Raw genomic sequence first — 15344 nt, forward strand, 5'->3', positions numbered from 1 at the left:
ATCTGTGAGGAGGGTCAGGACACTTGTGGATATCAAAATCCGTGGGTGCGTAAGCTTCCTACATACGGCATAGAACCTGCGGGGACCTTTTTGACCATATTACAAGCCTCTTTGATTTTGAGAGTAGTATTGTTGTGGGCTAGGACAAATGGCTATGTAAAGACACTATGTTTTGGTTTGGTTTGGTTTGGTTGTATTGTTTTCATGGAGTTGTACAAGCAAAATACAATATAGCCAGTGCAGTCACGTGCTTCTCAGGAAGCATGTGCTGTGGAAAACCATGTTACATGCTTTACGCTCTCGAGATTCTCTGGCTCAGACCGGCGAGGAGGTATTGTAGGACTGTAGTCAGGATTGTAGTCGTCAGGATAGTGCTTATACCATGAGAACATTTAGCTTTCGTTCTGTAGCTGCTTAGTGCAGTTATCAGCAGAATTGTGTGCAAAGAAGCTGAAGATAGATTCAACTTGAAAGCTAACTTACGTGGGTTTTTCATTAGCATAAGAGTACTAGGATACCTCATGGTGTTTTCATATGGACTCGGCATTTTTGATCCTTCTCCCTCACCACCTTTCCTCCTGGTCCCTTCATCCTGCAGGTAGCCTGCCTTCTTCTCACGTGGGTTTGCTGCCTCCTGAGTTTGTCCTTCCCTCCTCTTTTTCCATACTCACAGTCCTCTCTCTAATTCAATGACTTGTACCACATATAGACATGCACACATACAAAAATTACAATCTAGGATGTGCTTATGAAGGAAAACATATAATTTGTCTTCCTAAGTTTGGGCAAAGTAATAGTAAAAAGTGGAGAAGGGATTTACTCAATGTGGTGACCCTGGGAAGAGGGACAAAGAGGCTGAGTGGGCTCCCCAGGCTTGTCTCTGGGACCCTTGCATGAGGGTTTGATTTAAATAGAAGGCAGAAAGTCATGATAACTAAGCAGTCCTATCAGGGTGTGCTCCTGCCCATCATCTACGTTACAGAATGGAGTGAAATCTCTTTCTAGGAGGCAGCCTCTCTAATTGATGCCATGCATGATGATAGGGAGCCTTCCCTTCTTTCAGCATGAGATTCCAGGGAAAAATCCCACCTTCTTGCAAACCACTATTTCAATTATCTGATAGCCCAAAAAAGTATTATATAATCTCTTTAAATATTTTCATTCCTGCCTGTGTGGCTACGTGTATTTCATTACACTCAAAATAAGACTTATTTTTTTAAAAAATGTTTGCAGAGACATGCCAGTGTGTAATTGCATTTGCTATAAATAGAGTCATTCCTGTTTGCTCAGCTCTGGGTTCAACTTGGGGCACAGGACAAGAGGGGTTCTTGATGGACTGCCCCTTTTGATACCCCCGACTCTTACGTGCCTGTTCCTTATCAAGTTTATCTTTAGCAGATTCTTTGACTCTGTGGTATTATTGACTCCTGATCATTTTTCTTGGTATTAGAGAAGTTAGCTCTGTGCTCCAGGTCACACATTTTCTGTAACATCAGTTCAGGAGTACTGACTCCCCGTGGCTTGAGAATTATCCGAGGAGCTGCGTAAGTACAGGAATTAGACAGCAGACTTACTTTCAGGGACAGCAGGCAATTGGGCCATCTCCACTGAGAACAAGTCATAGCATTTGTATTAACAAGTTGATTCAGTAGCAAGCCTCAAGCCCATGGTTACCCTCTGCCCCTAATAGTCTAATAACCCCTTTCCATTGTCACCTTCTGCTTCTTCTGTAGGACACTGGAGTTACCAACAGAGATCTAATTAGTCGAAGAATCAAAGAGTATAACAGTCTGCTGAGGTGAGAATCCCACCATGCCTATGGTTAATGTAGATGCCACGTGTACAGTGCTTTAGAAAGGTTTCTTTCTTTCAGCAGCAAAACAGAACAGTTGCCAAAAACACCTCGCCAGAGTCTTAGCATCAGGCAAACTTTGCTTGGTGCTAAATCAGAGCCAAAGACTCAAAGCCCACATTCTCCAAAGGAGGAGTCAGAGAGGAAGCTTCTTAGTAAAGGTAACTAATGGCAACCAGGGGTCTGGCTGGGATCATGAGGGTGTGTCCTTGCTTTACTGTGCTATTGTTACCAGCAGGCACAGCTAGCGCTTAGCTAGCTCAAAGCTCACTGTAGACATGGTACAAGCTCAGTGGACATTTTCCTTTAAGATGAAGCCAGAGGCATCTGTTTCTTTAATCAAGAGGAAGGGTAGGAGAACATAGAGTCACATGAAGGCATCTTTACCGATGTGAATGGCCAGATACACTGCTGTGAGACAGGCAGTGCTTCTCTGCCTCTTACAAAGAGGACATACTGCTTCTGCCTTCTGTCTGAAAGGGAAGAAATATAACTATATCTGACAAGTTATATGGACAGATCGGAGGCATAACAGTAGGAAGAGAATAATTGTGAATGTACACTGGGTGAATGTAGACTGTTTTATAATATAAGACTACAGTTAATTAAGCATTGATTAATTAGATTTAAATAGTCTTGTTTCCATTTTGTGTAACATCATCTTATTTCAATAACAATCAAAAGATGATACCAGTCCCCCTAAAGACAAAGGTACTTGGAGAAGAGGCATTCCAAGCATCGTGAGGAAGACGTTTGAGAAAAAGCCGGCCGCCACAGGGACCTTTGGAGTTAGGCTGGATGACTGCCCACCCGCCCACACCAACAGGGTAGGAGAGCCCACCATCTATCTGGACTTCTACACCAGTGTCTGTGCTAGTGGGGCCTGAGTGCACAGCCCTTCAGATAAGTGTCCATCTGGTGCACTGCCCTCCCTTAGGATGACTGCTCTGCTGGCTGAGTAATTTTTATGTTTAAGCTTTTTATCTAACATACTAACTGAACTAGAGTAGTGATTTAATCGGAAATGGTCAGTAGGGATTCATTTTCAAACTTTGGTACTCTGTTAAATAAAATGCTGGTTTCTTGTTTTGCAGTACATTCCATTAATTGTTGACATATGTTGCAAATTAGTTGAAGAAAGGGGTCTTGAATATACAGGTATTTACCGAGTTCCCGGCAACAACGCAGCCATTTCAAGCATGCAGGAAGAACTCAACAAGGGGATGGCAGACATTGACATACAAGATGATGTAGGTTCACTTCTGTTGGACTAACTGATTCATTCTTTTCCTTTCATAACATTAACCATACTGTATTTCTGTTTTGCATATCCAGAAATGGCGAGATTTGAATGTGATAAGCAGTTTACTAAAATCCTTCTTCAGAAAGCTCCCTGAGCCTCTCTTTACGAATGGTGAGTTAGCTCCCACCAATCATGCCAGAGGAAAAGGGTCAGCCTGTGCTAGAAGCCATAATCAAACCAGAAAAGCGAGGGGTGAAGGAAACAGCAGTTATCTTGGCTCTAAATTACATGAAAAGCATAATTAAGAACTGGTTTTGGTCTTTTCATAAATTTTGGTGAAAATCATTTGCTAAATTGATACACTTCAGTAAAGTGAAAATAAGATGTATGTTGGCCTATGTTTGTCATTAAGCTAAAATTGTTGTTATTGTTTCAGTCAAATTCTCTGGAACTAAAGTATAGCGAAAGGACCCTGTAGTAGGTGCTACTGTTAGTTAGGAATAATGGACAGGCTGACTGGATACCAGACTGTAGCTTCAGAGGCGTCCCACTGAGAGAACTTTCCTCTGATTGTTGGGAAAGCTTGGAGATCATTAAGAACCATCTCCAGCATGTAAATTTCAGAGATCTATATTTAGGGATGCATGAAAGTCTTGTACGTTTTAAATTGTGGTTCCTTGAACAAAGTGAGACCGTATTTCATCCAAGCAGCTAACCTCGTTCTCTTCTTCCTACCACTGCCAGACAAATATGCTGACTTCATTGAGGCCAATCGTAAGGAGGACCCACTGGATCGGCTAAGAACATTAAAGAGACTAGTAGGTATTACTTTTACTTGGGGAGGTGCAGCTCAAATGCAGCATTTAAATCCACCCTGAAAATAATATGTTCCAGATTCATGATCTGCCTGAGCATCATTTTGAGACACTCAAGTTTCTCTCGGCTCATCTGAAGACAGTGGCAGAGAACTCAGAAAAGAATAAGGTATGTCAGGAAGTGACCTCTCTGAGGGTTGGCCTTCATAGCTCTGGGCTAAAGATGTTTATTCCGCAGAAGCCAAGAGTGCCTCTGACTGGGCTGGCTAGATCTTCCTGAAGATAATCTCACGGCAGAGGCTCACAGGCAGCTGTCCTTTTGTCCTTTAAGGGAATTTCATTTAGAAATGTTTCAGTTTACATTCAGCCAGCAGGAAAAATGGAAGTCAAAATTGTATTTTTGTTTTTGGCTCTGTGTCACTAGCTTGAGTAGGAGGCATATATGTGTGATATACAAGCCAAAGGGTACCAGACGATGAAACGTTTTCTTTAGTTTCCTATTAGACAGGTATGATAGCTTTCTCCTTTTAATACCCCATTATCATACAACACAAAATGAGCTGTTCTAAGGAGTATCAAATATTCAGTTCATATTCAGGTTTTCTTGGCATTTTTAAAACGGTTTTTACAGTATGATTATTTCTTTAAATATCTAGATAAGATCCAGACATTGTATTTCACTGGTCCGTTTTAGTCTTAATTTAATTTTGCTTAGTCAGTGAATGATTGTTACCCGAGTCCATTCTATCAAGAGATTAAATGATTCTCCTCCTAACTCACATCATTCATTAAAGTTCTTAGATGGGCTGGAGAGATGACTCAGTGGTTAAGAGCACTGACTGCTCTTCCAAAGGTCCTGAGTTCAAATCCCAGCAACCACATGGTGGCTCACAACTATTCATAATGAGATCTTATGCCCTCTTCTGGGGTATCTGAAGACAGCTACAGTGTACTTACATATAATAAATAAATAAATAAATAAATAAATAAATAAATAATCAATCTTTTTTTAAAAAAAGTTCTTAGATGATCATATTGTGTTTTGGAGGGAAAACATTCAAGAGAAAGCTAAGGAGTATGGCTATCACTCCTCTTCTAAGATTGCTTCCTGCCTGTGGTGGCAAAGCTCAGTGGTCCAGCAGTGCATCACTGTCACCCTGTTTGAGAAGATGGGGAAGACTACACATTGCCTCTGCACCGTCCAGGTGTTCATTGTTGTCAATTGAAAGAGCTGTGAAAGGTTAAGGAGAAGGGGAGGGTATCCAAAGATGCCAGTCTACTGAGCTGTCTCTAATAAAAGTTTGTACAGAAAATCAAAGTTTCTCCAGTATAATTTTAGCTGGAATATTTTCTAGTTGATTATCCCTGAAGGATGGTGTGTCATTCTTCAGTTCTGCTGGACAGATGCTAGTGTTTGTTTGTTTTAAGGTAGGCTCTCTGGAGCTTGCTCTGTAGACCAGACTGGCCTCAAACTCAAAGATCTCATCTACCTCCTGGTTCTAGAATTAAAGCACGAGTCACCATACCGGGCTCAGTTTTTTCTTTTAAAAATCTGTCCTAAAATTTTACTTATTTAGGGATTTTTTTGAGACAGGCTCTCAGGTAGCTCAGGCTAGTCTTGAACTCACCTTTATGGAGCCTGTGTGTCCTTTAAAGTATTTTTCTCTTGCCTCCTCCTCACAAGTACTAGAGTCACAGGCATAGTGGGTTTGCTAGATTAATACTCAGACTTGAAGACAATATGGTATTTTATTTCCTAAACTTTTTTCTTTCTTTTCTCATTAACTTATTGATTCACTTTAGATCCTGATTGCAGCCCCCCTTCTCTTCTCAGTTCCTGCCTCACACAGCTGCTTTCCCCCACCCCTTCCCTTCAGCTCTGAAAAGGGGGAGCTCCCCCCTGAGTACCACCCCACCCTGGCACCTCAAGTCACTGCAGAACTGGGCACATTCTCTCCCACTGAGACCAGACAAGGCAGGCCAGTTAGGGAAACAGGATCCACAGGCAGGGAACAGAGTCCAGATAAGCTCCCATTCCAGTTGTTAGGAGACCCTCGTGAAGACCATGCTGCAGGTCTGATACACGTGTGTAGAGGTTGCAGGGGGTGGGAGGGAGGTCCAGCCCTTGTATACTCTTTGGTTGCTCCTTGACTTTTTTTAACCTAATTTTTTGGAACTTAGATGCACATTTCAAACAATTGCCAGAAATGAAAAACTAAGCCAAATGTCATCTTATTTATGTAGGAGCTAGCTAAAATTTACTTATATAAAACAAACATTTCTATACATAAATATTAATGTATATAATTAGTCTAAAGACTTAACTGAAGCCAGAAGCAAGAGTCTGCTGAACAGAGTATTTGATGTGGTGGACTCTGGCCATGTGTACCAACACAGAGTTAGAATAAGATGATGGCATATTTCAGAACAAGATATAAATGGCGCTGCCCAAATCCTCCCCAACAGTTACATTTTTATTTTAGTAAGTCATCATCCTAGGAAAATCCTAATTTTAGTGAGAATTTATTTTTCTGCACTGAATTTGGTATGCTATTACATATAACACAGGTTAAATGATAAGTGACAGCTGTTTCAGTAGAGGAGAAAGGCTTTTTGTCTGGTGACTATATGCACAGGCCTGTGCCTCACAGTCTAGTATTGTGGGGGCCCTGCCTGATGGATTTTGGTTTTAGTAAGTTTTGTGATTTTTTTTTTTTAATATTTTGATGGCTTCTTAAAATTGGTTAAAGTTTGGATTCTTAAGATTGGTTGAAGTTATTTAACACTTTATCAAAATTTAAGCTCAAAGTAACATAAAAGAAAACAGGACCCATGCCCATGACTGTCATAACTGGACCAGAGATTCAGGATAGTGTGTCAGTGAATGTACAAACTGATCGGAAGACTGTCATGCTAAGAATGAAACAAGGGCAAGCCCAGAACTTGAGGAGATTGGGTGGGGTAAAGTGAATCGAAAAGTTACCTTCAAACTTGTTTTCCTCCGTTCTTGATTTTGATGTATGACACAGAGAAGAATCTGGAACCTTGCATGTATTTCTAAATCCTTTGTCCCAGTTCTCAAGGGACAGAGTTCCTTATTCTTAAATTTCACTTTTTTTTCTTGCCACCTAATCCTTCTTTGTTAATTAAGAATCATTGATTTGGTTAAAAACTAATCAAAGACTTCTTGGAAAAGCAGGAATAGCAATTAGGTATCACGTATTATCAATCGAGGATTTGCTCGTGGGAACATGACCTAGGAAGAATGGACTTCTCGTCATCCAGTTGTATTTTTTCATCAAAAAGAACTTTCCATAAGTAAATTTCAGCAACAGAATGCTAAAGCTGCCATGGAGACCTAGTCTAATTTTCCACTTTCATCCTTTCTTTCAGATGGAACCCAGAAACCTAGCGATCGTTTTTGGTCCAACTCTAGTGAGAACGTCAGAAGACAACATGACCCACATGGTCACGCACATGCCTGACCAGTATAAGATCGTAGAGACTCTCATCCAGCATGTAAGTGCACACTGCGTCTCTTCCTGCAAGCTCGCTTTCATCACAGCTGACAACTGGGAGAACAGAAGTCACCTCCACTGCTTTTTCCCATAAGACATTTCCCTTGTTTCTGTGCTGTTCCCCAAGGTAGAGCTACACTTCAGGGCTTATTTAATTATTCTCACCTCTTTTATTTTAAATTTTAGCATGACTGGTTTTTCACAGAAGAAGGTGCCGAAGAGCCTCTTGTAAGTATTGTCCACACATGCTCGGCTACTCTCATGTGAGACCCAGCCTCCTTCCTGATGGCATGGCCATCTTGGTCTCCTGCTTAGTGTGCTGTTACCAGCTTTGCACCCTGGATGCAGGCGGCTAGCTCCTCAGTTGCTGGCCTGATAAGAATATAATGATGGTGCCTACTTTACCATTAGTGACATCTAACCAATGCAAAATTAACCTTGTGCTCAATATAATACTGTATCTTTTACTAAATGTTGTCTAAATGTTTAAAAACGTTGCCTTTGAAGAGATGATGAAGAGCTCTTTGTTTGTTAACCATAGACAGCAGTGCAGGAGGAGAACACAGTAGACTCCCAGCCAGTACCAAACATAGATCATTTGCTCACCAACATTGGAAGGACAGGCGTGCTCCCTGGAGATGTATCAGGTAACTCTTGCCTAGGCAGTACAGTCCTGACTGACCTCTCGGTTACTTGACCTTCCTATAAGTGAAACAGTGAGCAGCCATAAGTAACACTCCATTTGGGTTGTTTTCTCTTCTTCTTCCTTTTCCTTTCTACTAATAAATACTGCAACTGGCCTTTTCTGATGATCTCACTTACCTTCCGGCGACTGTAACCCATCGACAGTGCATGGAGTAGTGATGTGTGCCAGAGTGGGAACCGGAGAGTGATGAGCATGCAAACCACTGTTTTGTTTTATTTTATTTTATTTTATTTTTTTTAATTCACAGTTTCCATGTAATAGTCATCACAAGGTAAAACAGATATATGCTGCTGAATGTGTGGTTGCTGTGACGGCAGAAAGAATGGTTAGACTGGGTGCTTAGTTCTGTTTGGGATCAGTTCTGTGCTGGCAGTAAGCTATATATGCTGAGCTGCCCCTCTCAGTCCTATCAAGTCACCAGAGACTTCACAGTCAAAGTCATTCCACTTGACCTTGATTTTCTTCTCTCTCCTACTGCCACCCTAACGCTTGGTTAAGTATTAGTATTTAATAGGCTCTGAATGAAAACGTCTCTTGCCAAACTGTTGCACTAATCTGGCATGCTATTTCACACCATGTTCTCCCTTTGTCTCTAGTTCTTGTTTTAGCTCGAAAGGGTTTTTTTCAGCTCTTACTGACACAGGCAAATCTATACTGATGTTGCACAGGCGATGTGGGAGGAGTCTATCACACGGTAATGTCACTAGTGGATTCTGTGATGTCCCTGATGGACAGCTGGAGCTGTAGGAAGAAGGAGGACTGCTGTCCACACTGTAGCTGCCTTGTCTGCAGAAACCCCCGGTTCTTGTAAATGCCAACCCAGTTGATCTGTGGTGTACACGTCTCTCTTAAGAATATTGTAAACAGATCACTACTACTCTTTTACAAGTTTTTCTGCTGTCTCTTGTTATTTCTGAAGCAGACCCTGAGGAGAAATAGCATGGTATGGTCAACTGGTTCTTAAAGTCATAAAGCATTTAGCCATGTGTTAAAAGGGGCGTGGCATGGGGCCCAGCTCATTAATTTTGAAAATTATTCTCCCAAAAGTTCAAAGATAAAATTCTAAAATTGATATTTATTCTTCATAGCGCTGGCCCCTTCCTACCCTCTTTATACTTGTATAATCTGAGTTTTTGCCAGACAGCAAAATTATGGTCTCCATTTCTCCATTTCCATAATAGCATTTGTTAATAGATACTTACAAACCTGTTAGCAATTTAACCAAACTAACCAAAAGGATCCCTGACTGCATAGATGTGAAGCTGGGGTCAAGTACAAAAACTAGAATCATCTAAAGAAACTAAAAGTGACCTGAAATCAAGGTCATCCTAATGCCTTTGTCGCATCCATTCGCATCTGGGATAAGCTCGTACAAATTCTAATCTGACAGTCTGACAAAAATCAACACATACACCAGTTGAGTGTTTCAATTTGTAGTTAGGGCAGCCAACAGTCTGGAAAGTTCTACATTGTGTATCAGTTTCAGATACAAGATGTGGGACATAATTTTTAAAGGTCTTCAAGCTTCTCTATTGCTAGATTTACTGTTTAGAAAATCTACACTAGTGTTTCTGTTTTTGTTTAGCACAGGGCTCCTTTGCCATTCCTCTCATTGAGCTGGTTCTGCCTACAATTCACAGCATCCTTTCATGGCGGTGGCTTTCTGTGGTGCAGCTTGCATCTTTGTGAGCTCTGACTATCCACTGTGTTCTTGTTTTGAGTTTTGCTTTCACATTTTGTTCTGTGCCTGTCCTTTTCATAAGTTTTGCATTGTTTGTTGAAAGCAGTGAAGCTTGGCTCCCACTAACCACATTTTATTTACCTCCCACAGATTCAGCTACTAGTGACTCCACAAAATCTAAGGTAAGTTGTTCTGTACAGCTGGAAAACACTTCGTGGTAGTTTTGGGTTGGGGCTGACTTCCATCATTAACATACAAGTGTAGTACACACTGGAGCCAGAGGAATAAAGTCAAGTATGCAGAGAAGCTAATTTGGAATAGAAGAAGGGTGAAAAGTACAAGATTGTAAGTTAGAAAAGTGCAGTTATGGGAACCGTTTAGCGTGATGTAGACAACAGTGGTTTATTTACATTGTGAAATTGACTAACATAAAAACAGGGAGAGTGAGAGAGAGAGAATCCCCACATAAGCTGGAAACATGGCATGTGCTTGAGACAGGAGGATAACCAGTTCTAGTCTGGGCGTTGCTATATAGTGAGACTGTCTCAAAACACATACAAAACACAAATACACAGCAGGTGGTTGAGTTTATCCACCAAGTCACTTCTCACTAACTCTTAAGAGTGTGATTCTGTTGCTATGACAAATGCTGTGACCCAGGGCAACTTAGGAGAGGAAAGAGTTCATCTCACATAACACATCTCACGGTCACAGCCCATCACTGAGGGAAGCAGAAACCATAAAAGAACAGTGCTATATCGCTCACTCAGGTGCTCATGCACAACTGGCTTTCTTTACAGAGGACCACCTGCCTAGAGACATGTTGCCTACAGTGGCCAGGCTATCACAACTCAGTAAGCAGTCCCCACGCACTTGCCCAGTCTGTGCTCACACATACTCCAGTCTGTGCTGAGTAACCCCTCAACTTCAACTTCTTCAAGCAACATCTAAAGCTAATTAGTACATCTACTGAGGGTTTTACTCACTTAAACATATAATTTTATAAGCCTTTTTACCTTAGACTCATTAGCTGGTAAGTTCTTATACACACACAGAGTTACCTAGTTAATTATAGTACTGATGACACTACCCTAAGTCGTGTAATTTCTGTCTCGCATGATCAGGGACATAATCACAGTCTAATCGTCATAGTCAGGATGCTAACATGATCACGGTACATTATTATATAAAGTAGTTTTATGCAAAGTTTTCCAATTACCTAACCCACCTCTACTCCAAACTCCTGCTCAGGGGTAATCAGGAATCATTGCTTACATTCAATTGTCATGTCTCCTTGGTCTTTGTAGATCTCAGACACTTCTCTTTCATTGTTTGAAATGGTCCCAGTGTGTATGCCTGGCTAGCCTGGGACACACAATCTTGTGGTCTCAGCTTCCCAACTACATCGATATACCTAACTACAGATGATAGCTTTGAAATCAGAAAGAGATGCTAGAAATTCCTACTCCCTTCATTAGACACTGCTCCTTTCCTGTCTGCTCATCTTACATCGTTCTGTACAATGCCTGTAGGGTAGTGAACGCTCAGCTAACAGTTTCCAAATTGTAGAAAAGCAGTGTCATTTTCCCCAACACAGAGAATTAGAGAATTTTAAAGATGATATAATCTAGGTGCCTCTTTTGTGAACAACAAATTGAGATGCAAAAAGAGACTCCATCCCTACTATATGCCATGCAGAGCATGCTGGAGACAGCCCAGGTTCAGCTGTGGTCCTCCAGTGCTAAGGAGAACATGGAGGAACACAGTAACTCATAGGAATGCACTGGTGGGTGGCTCAGAAACCTATTACAACACATAAAAAGCACAGGCCTGTAGACCTGTGATTTACCCTTCAGCAGACCTTAGGAGAGCAGTTTAGCTTAAGACACTGTGTGTGTGTGTGTAATAGAAAACTATATTCTCAAATCCATTAGTCCACATGCCTTCTGCTTGACTCTCTACTCAAGATTGTGTTCTAGAACAAGGGCTTACTCACCTGCCCACCAACAGACTGCTCAGCAGACAGACCCTCTGAACAAACTCATTTTAAATAGTTGTCATTAAGAGCTCCTAATAAATAGCAGTGACTCTTAGAGCACTGGAGTGCTTCATGGTTAGGATTTACAACCTTTTCAGTAGTCTGTGTCATCTTAATTTTCTACTTTTGCTGTTATGTGAGATGAATGAAATCTTTACTAACCTGATTTACCCAAGGCAAATCCCTGAAGATCCAACTCCTGGTGAGGTAATGGGAGCCAGACTCCCCTTAGCTGAATGAGTGTGTCAGTATCAGATGTTGTCCACAGTTAGAAAATTGAATTCAGCCATACAATCCTAATCTCATGTCTGAATATTACACTATGTCAGAATGGTGTTCACCTAATTTTCCCTTTTGGGTGTTTGAGACAGGGTCTCACTGTGTAGTTGGGGCAGCCTTGGAGCTTGTCCTCTTCCTGGCAGCCTACCCGCCACTGTGATAACAGGTGTATACCATCACACCTGGCAGAACTCTTCTACTTGTAGAACATATAAAGGAAGTGGGAATATTTGAGCATTGTGGATGTGGAGAAAACCAACAGGAAAATTAATAAGAATTGGGAAGCCTCAGTACCCTTAAACATGAGAGAGATGTATCTATCATGATGTGGCAAGAAATGGCAAAGATGACCTTGATATAAGTTCAAAGGGGACTTTTAAAACATATACGGTGTTGTGGTTGCATCTAGGACCATTGGTAGACTTTGGTTCTTTACTATCTGGGGACAAGCCAGCCCTGGACAGTGTTCATGGCCTCATCTTTCTGCCTGTTTCCTAGGGCTCCTGGGGATCCGGGAAGGATCAGTATAGCAGGGAACTGCTTGTATCCTCCATCTTCGCAGCTGCCAGCCGCAAGAGGAAAAAGCCGAAAGAGAAAGCCCAGCCGAGCAGCTCTGAGGATGAGCTGGACAGTGTGTTCTTTAAGAAGGAGAATTCGGAACAGAGTCACAGTGAGACTAAAGAGGAGTCCAAAGGAGAAAGCGAGGCATCAGGTAGCAAGCAGAGGGTCGTCGTGGCCAAAGAAAGTAACACTAAGAAAGACACGGGTACGACGAAGGAGGAGAGGAAGATACCGTGGGAAGAACCATCCCCACCACACAGCTCCAAACGCAACAGGTCACCAACTCTTAGCTGTCGCCTGGCCATGCTGAAAGAGAGCCCCCGATCACTTCTGTCCCAGAAGCCCCACTGTGAAGAGACAGGGTCTGACTCAGGCACTCTGCTTAGCACGTCTTCCCAGGCTTCGCTCTTGAGGTCCTCCACTAAAAAATCCACCAGTCCGGAAACCAAGCACAGTGAGTTTTTGTCCATTGCTGGTACCATCACCTCGGATTACTCTACCACATCACCCACTACCTACTTGACCAGCCTGGACTCCAGCCGCCTGAGCCCGGAGGTGCAGTCAGTGGCAGAGAGCAAGGGGGATGAGGCTGATGACGAGAGGAGCGAGCTGGTGAGTGAAGGACGGCCAGTGGAGACTGACAGTGAGAGCGAGTTCCCCGTGTTTCCCACCACCCTGACTTCAGACCGGCTGTTCCGAGGAAAATTCCAGGAGGTTGCCAGGGTGAGCCGCAGGAACTCCGAAGGCAGTGAGGCCAGCTGCACCGAGGGAAGCCTCACACCGAGTTTAGACAGCCGCAGGCAGCAGTTCAGCTCCCATAGACTGATCGAATGCGACACACTGTCCAGGAAGAAGTCAGCTCGCTTCAAGTCAGACAGTGGGAGCCCCGGAGACACCAGGACTGAGAAAGAAACACCTGCCCTGGCCAAGATGTTTGACGTCATGAAGAAAGGCAAGTCGACGGGGAGCCTCCTCACACCCAGCAGAAGTGAATCTGAAAAGCAGGAGGCCACTTGGAAAACAAAAATAGCAGATCGTTTAAAACTGAGACCCAGGGCACCCGCAGACGACATGTTTGGAGTTGGGAATCAAAAACCTACTGCTGAGACAGCGAAAAGGAAAAACATCAAACGCAGACACACGCTTGGAGGCCACAGAGATGCTACTGAGATCAGCGTCCTGAGTTTCTGGAAAGCTCATGAGCAGAGTGCGGACAAAGAGTCCGAACTTTCGGCTGTGAATCGGTTAAAACCCAAATGCACAGCCCAGGACCTTTCCATCTCAGACTGGCTCGCCAGGGAGCGCATCCGCACCAGTGCCTCCGACCTTAGCAGAGGCGAAGGCCTCGAGCCCCAGGCTGAGAGCCCCAGCATGCTGGGAACACCCATCAGCACCCACTCACCGCCGTCTCAGCAGCCCGAAGCAAGGGTTGCTGCTACCAGCACCTTGGCTTCAACCAGCCAGTCCCCTCTTTTCACACCACCACAGTCACCTGACCAAATAAACAGAGAAAGCTTCCAGAACATGAGCCAAAATGCTAGTTCTACAGCTAACACCCACCCCCACCAACAGTCTGAAAGTCCAGACACTAAAGCAGAGCCTCCTCCCTGACTCTAAGCTGGGTCCAGCCACTCTAGCAAGGAAAAACTACTGTTACACAGTCTAGTAACTGTAAATATTTTTCTTGTACCAGAATTGTTATTATGCAGCCTTGCTTTGGGCTGGATTCACCATTTTGCACTGTGAAATAGCTTTACAGTGCATTACTACAGCCAGAAGAACACACGTATATATTTAAGAGTATATCGGATAGTTGTATACAAATAAGCAAGGTGTTTGTTGCAACTCACTACATAATATATTCCCCAAATTACTGAAGAAAGTTGCTGCCTCCTGCAGCCAAATTGTTCTTTTGGTTCCTCACTAACAAAAGTGCCTCATGATAAAAAAGTACATTTGATTTTTAGGGTGCCATATTGTTAAAATTAGAAAATTGAATAAATGAATGCATTTTATCAGTAACAAGTTTCCTTCCATTTACCAGTTAACACAGGTGGATACAGGACTTCCATTCTTTAGTCATTCCAGGTGGATCTGAGTTTTATATTCAAACTTTTAATACAGTTTTTGAGTTTTGTGTGACTTGAATTTTTAATCTTTCTGTAAAATACGTAATAACTTAAATGAACATATTCTATGTGTATCTTTTCTTCAGATACCAGATTTGATATAAATGTTGTAACATAGGTATGTAGATAGTGTATCCTGGATGGAACTGGCTTCTTACTGAGAAAAATGTAATTCTGCATGAGGACTTTATCCAAACCTGTGTCATGCCTGTGTGCATACCCAACTAAACACTGGAAATAAAATTGTCTTGGTGAACTTTGCACTGTTGGGAGCTTACTTGGTTTTACAAAGCTGTCTATTTATATATTATCTAATCCTTTTTAAAAAATATTTTATTTATTTATTATATGTAAGTACACTGTAGCTGTCTCCAGACACCCCAGAAGAGGGCATCAGATTCCATTACAGATGGTTGTGAGCCACCATGTGGTTGCTGGAACTGAACTCAGGAGCTCTGGAAGACCAGTCTGCTCGTAACTGCTGAGCCATCTCTCCAGCCCATGTTATCTGATATTATCTTG

The 15344-nt window shown here is 42.4% G+C and overlaps 1 protein-coding gene across 12 annotated transcripts in view; it reads left to right on the forward strand.

Annotated features, from left to right (window-relative positions):
• The window catches only part of Arhgap21 (Rho GTPase activating protein 21), a 125469-nt gene extending 110370 nt beyond the window's left edge, over positions 1-15099 (forward strand). For 7 of the 12 annotated variants that reach the window (XM_029474437.2, XM_085835139.1, XM_029474438.2 and 4 more), the window contains 12 exons: positions 1734-1798; positions 1874-2013; positions 2537-2679; positions 2947-3102; positions 3188-3266; positions 3840-3913; positions 3990-4079; positions 7304-7429; positions 7615-7656; positions 7970-8075; positions 9966-9997; positions 12631-15099. In XM_029474437.2, the coding sequence (XP_029330297.1) occupies positions 1734-1798; positions 1874-2013; positions 2537-2679; positions 2947-3102; positions 3188-3266; positions 3840-3913; positions 3990-4079; positions 7304-7429; positions 7615-7656; positions 7970-8075; positions 9966-9997; positions 12631-14304 (2727 nt within the window). In that variant the 3' untranslated portion in view covers positions 14305-15099. Of the gene's footprint in view, positions 1-1733; positions 1799-1873; positions 2014-2536; positions 2680-2946; positions 3103-3187; positions 3267-3839; positions 3914-3989; positions 4080-7303; positions 7430-7614; positions 7657-7969; positions 8076-9053; positions 9078-9965; positions 9998-12630 lie in introns of all 12 variants that reach the window. The other 5 variants (XM_029474443.2, XM_021152205.3, XM_029474441.2 and 2 more) reach the window with 2 other exon arrangements.
• Positions 15100-15344: the final 245 nt, after the last annotated feature.

The sequence above is a fragment of the Mus caroli genome, unplaced genomic scaffold, assembly GCF_978045245.1.
Source record: "Mus caroli unplaced genomic scaffold, Mus_caroli_1 scaffold_2, whole genome shotgun sequence".
In the NCBI taxonomy this organism is placed as follows: domain Eukaryota; kingdom Metazoa; phylum Chordata; class Mammalia; order Rodentia; family Muridae; genus Mus; species Mus caroli.